At 49.5% G+C, this 9,627-nt stretch overlaps 2 protein-coding genes across 2 annotated transcripts in view; one reads left to right on the top strand and one right to left on the bottom strand.

Moving 5' to 3' along the window:
• Nucleotides 1–95: 95 nt before the first annotated feature.
• LOC117227479 (uncharacterized) lies at nucleotides 96–1,247 on the top strand. The gene is made up of 5 exons (XM_033482752.2): nucleotides 96–269; nucleotides 510–653; nucleotides 736–842; nucleotides 907–1,024; nucleotides 1,096–1,247. Exons 1-5 carry the CDS (start codon nucleotides 221–223, stop codon nucleotides 1,176–1,178), a joined length of 501 nt encoding a protein of 166 aa, XP_033338643.1. The 5' UTR covers nucleotides 96–220; the 3' UTR covers nucleotides 1,179–1,247.
• Nucleotides 1,248–1,529: 282 nt separating this feature from the next.
• LOC117227468 (roundabout homolog 2) overlaps nucleotides 1,530–9,627 on the bottom strand; it is a 28,864-nt gene continuing 20,766 nt past the window's right edge. The window contains exons 7-11 of the mRNA XM_033482736.2: nucleotides 9,034–9,561; nucleotides 8,457–8,690; nucleotides 8,020–8,358; nucleotides 5,793–7,941; nucleotides 1,530–5,670 (exon numbers count right to left, since the gene is read on the bottom strand). Coding sequence (XP_033338627.2) covers nucleotides 5,489–5,670; nucleotides 5,793–7,941; nucleotides 8,020–8,358; nucleotides 8,457–8,690; nucleotides 9,034–9,561 — 3,432 coding nt within the window. The 3' untranslated portion in view covers nucleotides 1,530–5,488. The remainder of the gene's footprint in view (nucleotides 5,671–5,792; nucleotides 7,942–8,019; nucleotides 8,359–8,456; nucleotides 8,691–9,033; nucleotides 9,562–9,627) is intronic.

Here is a 9,627-nt window from a genome sequence, read left to right as displayed (position 1 = left end):
GATGGTAAAGTCGCGCGTCGCCGTAGTCCCGAAATTCTTCGTTGGACGGCGCTGAAAGTACCGTTAAAAATTATGCATAGATCGGATCTTGGATCCGATGCGACTGCGACGATCCTTGGCAAGAGCTGCAATCCAGTTGCAATCGTAGTTTTCAATGTTTACGTCGCAAAATTTCGACGAGTGAATTTCCTTCGATTGTGGATGACGAACGAAATAAAGGATGAGTTTTACTGACAGTGAACACTTTGAAGTTTCTTACTTCACGATAAGTATGTAAGATGGTACATAACGAGTACAAATACGATATATAACCTAAAAATGTAATCACGTAAATCGTAAAGTTACGGATATTCTTCGGATAAAGTTTTCATTTTTCTTTCCATTTGGTATAATTTGACTAGCATATCCGTAACTCGTGCAACGTAGAACCTCTTAATCTCTAGGTCGCGCTCGCCGATGGACTAGATTATGCGTAGTCACATTTAATTAATATTCAAAACTTTGCACAGTTTGGACGACCATCGCATCGGTGGGTTGGTACATAGTTGCGATTCTAATCGCGCTATGGTATGCTTCGCCGTACATTCGAGAGAAATATATCGAGTGGAAGTTGAAAAAAGACGAGCAAGATTATGCCGCAAAGTATCATAAAAGTAAGCGACGATTATGTTGTTTTCTGTTGGCAAACGATGGTACGATGCGTTAAGAAGTAACAATTACTTTTTCGGCGTTTAGATACGGATCTGTTGCAACAGAGGCTCTCGGCTGTAGAAGCTTCGCGGCAAAAGTTGCATCAAGAATACATCGAGAAATGTGCACTTGCGCAGAAAGACAAGGAAGAGGTAAAATCGTTTTCGAATTCTCGATCCTGATAATGTCCTGATACCGTGCTGTACCGTTTTCCAGCGGGAAAAGAGTAAAAGGGAAGCATCGAAGTCGATAGACCTTCGTGGTTTGGGACAAAAATTGGGATCCGAAGCGGACAACCGATCCGCCGAAAACAAGCCCGCTTCGTTCAAAAAAGGTAAGTGCGATGGATGGCTCTTCGAATGTATTTCGTATAGGAATAACGTTTTGTCCGAAATATCGTTTCAGAATACAATCCATTGATGGGGGATAGTTCTCGTAGATATCGGCCGCCGAAGCGTAGCTGCTGCGGAAAAGGTGGTTGCGAATAATTTTCAATCGGCGTTGGTCGCGTACTTAATACATTCGTATTTTGTTCGAGAATGAGATTGCAAACATGACCATTTGAGGTATTCTTTTCCTACAATAAGTCCCGTGCTTCCGTCCCAGATATCGTAGATGCGACAATGTTTCTCGATCGCTCGCTATTCCAAATTAACGGCTCGCGCGACTCTTCTTTATTTTCTTCGTCCGAAGGAACGAAACATTCTCTCGCTAGGTGCATACTAGGTCGTAAGAATCGGGTAACAGGGAGAACAGAGGGGACAAGCACTTTTTCTTGAATTTTTTTTTATAAATCTTCCATGAACTCGATGGGTACGTAAAATGGATAAAGTTCAAGCTTTCAACGTAATTTTTTATTAATAATCGTTACCTGTATATTATGTAACGTTTCCGTATATCTTATACGTCTTATACATACGTGTACGTAGTACTTGACAATAATGATCCTTATTCCGTAATTATCTACACTTGTGCGCGCGTGTCTGCTGCGTGTATGCGTACATTGCTGTGTTTTCGTATTCCATCGACTTTATTCGCATTTTTGTTTCCTGCGACTCTATGCGCTCCGAACTGGACATATCAATTCGTGTTTTTTTTGTTCTTTTCTTTCGTAATAAATAAGTTATTGCCTACAAAAACGTTCTCCGTTTCTCTCTCTCTCTCTCTCTCTCTCTCACGCGCTTTATTTACAAAATGTAAAGAAGATTTAAGCTAAATCACTCGTCAGCCTTCGCGTTTAGATTCAGACTTAGGAGCTAAATGATGCGACAATCAAGAAGATACGAACTTGTCATCGAATTTGTATCGGCATTCGGATTCGATATTCGTCGGCGCGTATTAATTCGCTTTTTTTTCGTAACTTTTTCCTTTTCTTTTCCTCGTTAAAAGTTAATGATATGACGCGATCGATGATTCGCTGCTGTAAAATATATCGACGACCTACGATATCGATAAAATTTCCTTTCGCGCCGACCGATAGAATTCTTATCGATCGATGTCTCCTCTCGGAAGGGTGGAGGAGAGACTAGTCTCGATTTATATATTGGCAGTCAGGCAGGCAGTGGGGTGGTTGGGCAGTTGAACGAGTTGTACAGTACAGCCGGGCAGACAGGCGGATCCGATGTAAACGCGTTTACGAAATCGTTTCCGTGTCGCGAACGCGAATCGTTGGAACCGAATTTATCGTACGGTATATTTCTACGAATACGAATCAGTCGGGATTACTTGTAATTTGGCTATATCGCGAACGGAAGAATAGCAACCTTTCTCGTCGCAAAGGCATAAAACGCGTCGTGTCCTGGCGTTTGCGATTCTTTCTCTGCGGGATTTGTTTCGGGGATGCGATTTCGTACGCTTCGATGGACACGACCACGGTGTGGTCGACCAACGAACGAGCAATCGGTACAAGAACAAGCAGGCGAACGTAGGAAAGATTTGGCCCAGTGGTAATTACGGAGAATTACGAGCTATATCGCCGTATGCCGGTGGGAGGTAGGAAATGGATCGGATAGGACCGTGTACGGATCAAGAACGAGAGATCGTTGCGTTACCGATCGTATCGGGAAGCGATACAGGACACGAACAACATGGTACAGCATAGGGCATACAGCAAACTAGGATCAAGCTGCGGAAAAGGAATGTCGCGTAAATCGTCCCGTACCCGTACCCGTACCCGTACCACGAACAATAACCTTTCTGTACGTTACACATATTTTCACATTCTCACATTTCCGTTCGAACCGCGGAAGTCGACGCGTTACACGTAACATGTGCCACGTAGCACGTTACACGTATGATACAAACGGTGGTGCGCAAACCATCGTAACAATCGCGCGAGCTTGAAAAACTATAAAAATAACGTATTACTTTTCTTTTTCTTTGATTCTCGCAAATTGATAGGATGGTTCGACGGCGAAGCAAATGTCCGTTTCCTCGCGTAACGAAAATACGAAATTTCGTTTCCTTTTCGTATCCATTTTTTTCTTATGTTCATTTCCGTTTCAGTTTCCGGTAGCTGAGTAATGTTATTTTACGGTATCGTGCTATCGATCGTTCTTTCGCACCATGGAAAATTTCGAGCGCGACGATATTTACAGAACCGAAGATGTGTTACGTTGTGTCTCTTCCATGGACGAGAGCCTACGCGTCTAGAACGGCAGCCGTTTATTTTTCTTCGTTAACGTTGGGTGAAATTTGGCAAGCTCGGCGGTATCGACACGCACAATCCAAATAGATCCCCGTATAAGAGACGATTCGGGTAATGTTACGGTGAATGATACTTAAAATACATGTCCTACGTGCCTATGATTCACCGATTCGAGTTCTAATCTAAACACGCTACAAAAATCAGAACCCCCGAGGATCGGTCAATGAAATTTCTTGCTCCTCCGGCTACCTGTTTGGATGGATTACACTCGCGTCTTCTCTATACACGCTACGAATTCATCATAGTTTCATTTACGAACTTTGTCTCTCGAGCGGCTGATTTACATCTCCGTTTACTCTTTTACTTTTATATTTCCCTATCTTTATACTCTTACTTATCCTTAGAAAGTTTCTATTATAATTTCTCTTAGTATCCGGCAGTATTGGCAATATCTTCGGTACCATCGGTCGTTCCAATTGTCGATCAACCGTCGTCGAGTCGTTTCTCATCGTTACCGCGTTATCGCGCCCCAGTTTTCCGCGTCCTCTCTTCTCTCTGCATATATATATATATATATTTTTTTTCACCTATTTCCTTTCATATTTCTCCTTATCCTGTTTCCGTTCGTTGAAACGTTTTTTAAACTAATCACGAGGGATTTTTTGAGCGATCACCGATGCGGGTACTCTTCGCAAAATTTACTTCGCACACGATCGTTTCCTTCTCTTCGTTGGAAGGATCTCGGTTTCGGATTTTTATGTATACATAATAGGTACATGCGGGCGCGATCGACGTCGATTTCGATTTCGTGCACGATTTCGAAATCGTTCGAACGCGTTCCAGCTTAACAGACAGTCCCCGCAGCGCCGTTGAGCAGTTCCGATTCGATCGGCGATCGAAATCGTCGAGCATTCGATGCCTCGTTTCGACGAAAACAACGAATCGCAGACCAGGAAGCGTTGCAGTCGTTGCGATCGCGTCGCCTCGACTGGCGAGAAGGGACTCGCGGCGAACGTGCGACTCCTACAAATAGAAAACTCCTCGATATATGGCAATCGTTTCTCTAGTTTCTCTTTCCATTGGAATTGGTTACAGAGTGTTCGCCACGGTCGTCGTAGAAACGTACGGTACGAGAAAAAACGCGCGTCACCGTCGACCGGAGGTGGTCGATCGAGGCGGTCGGCGGTCGACGGTCGACGGTCGGCGAGACGGTTCGATAGACGCGACCAACTTTTGCGGTTCGTGACTCCGCGACTCGTAAACGAGTTCAGGAACAGAAGTTCAGGTCGTGTGCGTCGCGCAAAGCCAACGCACGCGCACGCACGCGCGCACACACTTACGCGGAACATTGCGGCGAGAATTTCGAGTCTTCATAAAATAAATGCCGTCGCTAGATCGAAGTGTGCGCGCGAGCGGATAGTAATCGAAAAGTTTACGCTTTAGATTGTAAATTGTAAATTGTAAATCGTAAATTGCTATTCGCTCCGCGAAGTAGGAAAACAATCTATACAGATATACCGTTCAACGTGCACCACCATTTCTCACGCTATAATTCCTATTTACGTAATCGTAATTGTAATCGTAATCGTAATTTAGACGACGCTCGTCTTGGATCGAGCACACGATCGCTCGCTCGCCTTCTTTCTATTTCCATCTTTTCGTGTTCGACAAGGATAGGCGGCGAGATCGAAATTATTCCGGTCAACTCGAGCATGGAAGGTGTTGTCCTTGATATTTCTGGGGCGGTCGCTATCTTCACGTATGTACATGTGCGGTGTAGAACGATTCGGAAAATAAGCGAATGAAACTTTCCGCGTTCCAATGGCTCCAAAAAGATTCCAACGACCTCCGCGATTTCTCGTCGAATCGCGCGAATGGAGAGACTGTTTGGAGCGACTGTGCCCACGGGGTTCGTGGAATTCGGGGGGTTTCGAGGATTTGTCGAAGGTTTCGTGGGATTCGAGGGGAATGGCGGAAGAAGGAAGGTGGAAAAGGAGAAGATAACCGAGCGATCGTTGTCACCTGGATATGGGTATAGGTATAGGTATAGGGGTGGCACCGGTACAGGCGGACACGTGACCAGTTCCCGAAGGAATCGGTTCGGCCGTGGACGACGAACGAGAGCAAGCACGAGCTCGTTGTTGCCCCCCGTTAACCGTCACGGAGATCCGCCGGTCGGCTACAGTCCGCGGGAGGAACGTTCGAGTTGTTAGCCCCGGCGAACACGTTGCTCAACTTGTTGTACCTTTGACTTCCGGAACTGCTGACCGTATTCGAACCCGTGGAATTGTGTTGAGAATAACCGCCGATTCTGGTGAAACTAGGCACTTTGTCTGTTCGGAGGTAAACATTGCTTTAGATACAGATAATACGGATGTGTGGGTGGGTGTCTCTGGTCTCGTGTATTAATTACGTGTGAGCGCGGATCGCGAGGCGATACCGGCGGTGTACTAACCTTTCCCACGATTATGCCTTCCCCTTTCTTGCGAGCCGATACTTCCGGGTTGCCTCGGGGGAATACAAGAGTAATTACTATCACCGCTACTGTAGGTTGGCGAAGAGTTTCTAGGGTTTCTTCTACGCGGACTCCTGCCGCTCCTGCTTCGCGATCCGGTTCTACCGTGAAGACAATTCGCCGAGGACACGGTGAACTGATCGTTGTACTCGAGCGTGTTGCCGTAGAGGCAACTCGACTCGGAACAGGAGCAACAAATGTCCGAGTGCGCGTTCGAGTCGCACGACTTCCTGTCCCAATCCTCGGTTTCCGGCTGGTAGAGATTCTCCGTTGGGTAACAGTCCTCGTTGTGCCGGCGATACATGCTTTCGTTCACGATCGATTGATCCGAGCGAGAGTCTGTCCGGTTCACTCGGCAGTACGCGCTGGAATCGTAATCTTCGAGCGGCGAATCGTTTCGTTGCCCGTACAAAACCGAACCGCTCTCGTACTCGTTCTCTTGGTTGTTGCACTTGTAATCGTAACGTTCGAATCCCTGCGGCAGAGCCGGCAAAGACGGTGGATTCGTCTGCGGCGGCAAACTCGTGTACCTGCTCTGCTGCTGATGGACGCCGCTCGTTTGCGGAACGGCTCCATCGAACGATTGCTGTTGCTGTTGTTGTTGTTGTTGTTGTTGTTGTTGCGACTGCGGCTGCGGCTGATGATGATGAGAACTACTCGAGCCGGTCCAAACCAATCCCGAACCGCTCAGATTGTTGGCCGTTCGGATCGGCGGACTCGGTGGACTTTGAGAATTTCCCGATCCGGGACCAGAACCGGATCCGGACCCGGAACCAGACCCGGAACCGGACCCCGATCCGGATCCAGATCCGGATCCCGAATTGGAGCTCAGACCCAAGCCCAATCCCAACGTCAATCCCGAACCGGTCATCGAGTCTAGATCGTTTTGCCTGTCGATGCTCCGTTTCCCCAGATGAGGACTGAACGCCGACTGATATTGTTGCTGCTGTTGTTGTTGTTGTTGCTGTTGCGACTGCGACTGCGATTGCTGTTGCTGATAGTGGTGCTGATGTTGATACTGATGGCCGAGTTGCTGCTGTTGCTGCGACGGTTGCTGATGATGGTGATGGTACTGATACTGATGCTGGTGTTGATGCGGATGCGAATGCGCGTGCGTGTGCGAATGCGAATGGGAATGTAGATGCGTCGCTCTGCTGGAACCGAGCGATCCCTCGAAGGAGGGCGGATGATCCGGAGGAGGCGGTAGCATGTCGCACCAGTTCGGCGGCGGATTCTCGTTCGGAAGCGGCATTCTGTACTGGTGAGTCCTTCTGTGGGATTCCGTGTTTTCCTCGCCGTTGTAGATGCTGCTGGCGTTGTCGCTGCACGGCGAGACCGTCGACTTGTTGCGATCCAGGTTCGAATCCAAGCTGGAGTAGTCCGGCTTCAGGCAAGAGTCGCTGGAATTCGACTTGCGACCGCTGGTCTCGGCCGACTCTGGACTACGAGTGGGCATGCACAGCGTGGTGGTGGCGTACGGTTCCGGCGGTGCCTGCAACTGTTTCCTCGTGTTGTAGAACGTCGTCAGGTTAACCTCGGCGTACTCCGAGCCCGTCATCCCGACGATTCCCGGCGGCAGACCCATCTGATTCTGATTGCTGAGCAGCTTGGTCTCGCAGTCCTTGTCTGTGGTCGAGGCCTGAAGAGTGTTGCTCGGCCTCCAGCCGCGTTCCAACCACAACGCGTCCTTGTTCAGTTGACAGATATCGTTGGCCGTGCCAACGGGAACGTTCAAATGACCGAGCTGCTTGCTCATCGCTTGTCTTCGTCGGGCGTAGACGATGCCCAGAAAGACCGCGATCGCGATCAGCACCACCGTGATCATCAGAACCAGAAACCACGTTTCGCTGATCACGGAGGCGGTTTTCTGACTCGGATCGGTTCTCGCCGGCAGTTGCGTCAGCTGTCTCGGGTCCATGTTCAAAACGGTCGGATTCGAGAAGGGGCCGAGACCGGCCCGAGTCAATCCGGCCACGCGGGCGGTGTAAAGACCTCCGGTGGTTAAGCTGTTGATGATCACGGAAGTCATGGACGCGTTCAAAGACATCTGACCCAGAACTTTGTTGCTGTTGTTGCTCTTGATCTGGATCTGAAACGAACAACGACGATAACGGCTGTGCCCTCTACGCGATTCCGTCGCTACAACATCGTACACAGAGATCTTTACCTTGTACCCGATCAGCTGTCCGTTTTGCGCGTTCTTCGGCGGCGGGGACCATCGAACGAACGCGGACGTCACGTTGATCATGCCGACGTGAACGTTCTCGGGCGCGCCGGAAGGTACGTCTTCCAACGTGGTGGCCAGCTTCACGTTGCTCGGTCTTCCCTCGATAGTTTTGTAAAACGGAACTAGAAAAAACTCGTGCCGCGTGTACTTGTTCAGGTTCGTTAACACGTAACTGGTTGCACCAGCGTTCAGCACCGTGACCATCCGATACTCCGGTTTATCGGATATCTCGCGATACCGTATGTAGAGACCTTCCACCAAGTCCGCGGCTCCGAGAATCTGTGTGCACGAGAACATGCCATTCGGAAAACTAAAATACCGATAACGCGGTAACGAAGCGACCGGACGATGGTCCATGCGTTCCATAATGTACTTACATCCCACACGATCTTCACGCTGGTGCTGCTCAACGGTTGAACCTCTTTCAAGAAGAGAATCTCGCTGTTCAGACGATCTCTCGCCCGAATCAATTCGGACTGAGGCGTGGTCTGCTGTCGATCGAGGCTGCTGGTCCGCGCAACGTCCGACAGCGGACCGGGAAGCGAGATGCCCTGACCGTTTCTAGCACGGACGAGGAATACATAATTGGTGTCGGGCTTCAGGTTCGTTACCTGAACAGACGGAGACGGAAAGGGAGTGTGAGACCGAGAGAAGAAAAGGTGTAACGCGAGACACGAGTCGCGCGAGTCTGCCAACGCGGACAAGCTAAGCGGTTCGGAGGATGTCTCGGCTAGACGACGAACGAGCTTTAAAAGAAAAAACACGTTCGAGTAGTCGAGACACGATAGCGCGCGCTTGTTCGCGGCTCGCAGTTGGAAGAAAATCTCGCCTGAATCGAACGTTGCTGACTTTTTTCCAGCAGCAGACTCGCTACTCATGGTAACTGGCAAACTGGCAAACTGGCAAATTGGCGAGTCTGCCCGATACCAATTAGCTAGAGAGCTAGATTATTACGGTATAAATATCGTTGACGATATCCGTCGCGGCAACCGTCCAGCCGGTCTTTGGATTGGTGGCAAAGTATTCGACGGTGTAATCGATGATCTTGCTGGCCCCGTCGTGCCCCGGACTCCAGGCGAGCGTAACCGTGTTGCTGGTAACGTTGGTTATCCTCGGTTTGCTCGGACTCTCGGGCAGTGCCGACATCACGTCCTGGAGCAGGTTGGGCGGTCGGTGGTCCGCTTCCGGGCTGACCGTCAAGCTCGCCGTCCAGGTCGCGTTACCGAAATCGGAAACGGCGACGCACTTGTACACGCCGGTGTCGCTCGCCTGCAGGTTCTTTATCGAGAGGGTGCCGTTACCGGCGATCGCGAATCGGTTCCCGTCGTCTCGCAGCGGCTCGTCGTTCTTCAGCCAGCGAATCTTCGGGGGTGGTCTTCCGGTCGCGCGACACGCCATCGTGGCGTCGCTCGTCGGAGGCAACGTTTGATTGCTCGGCCCCAATTCGATGATGGGCGGTGGAGAATCCTCGACCGATGTAACCTGACGAAACGACAACCAGCGATCACGGACCAAACGAAAGGAAATTGAGCGAAACGAGGCTGATCG

Source organism: Megalopta genalis, chromosome 5 (assembly GCF_051020955.1).
Source record: "Megalopta genalis isolate 19385.01 chromosome 5, iyMegGena1_principal, whole genome shotgun sequence".
NCBI lineage: Eukaryota > Metazoa > Arthropoda > Insecta > Hymenoptera > Halictidae > Megalopta > Megalopta genalis.
The sequence above is the reverse complement of the archived record's forward strand: the minus strand, read 5'-3'. Positions and strand labels throughout refer to the sequence as shown.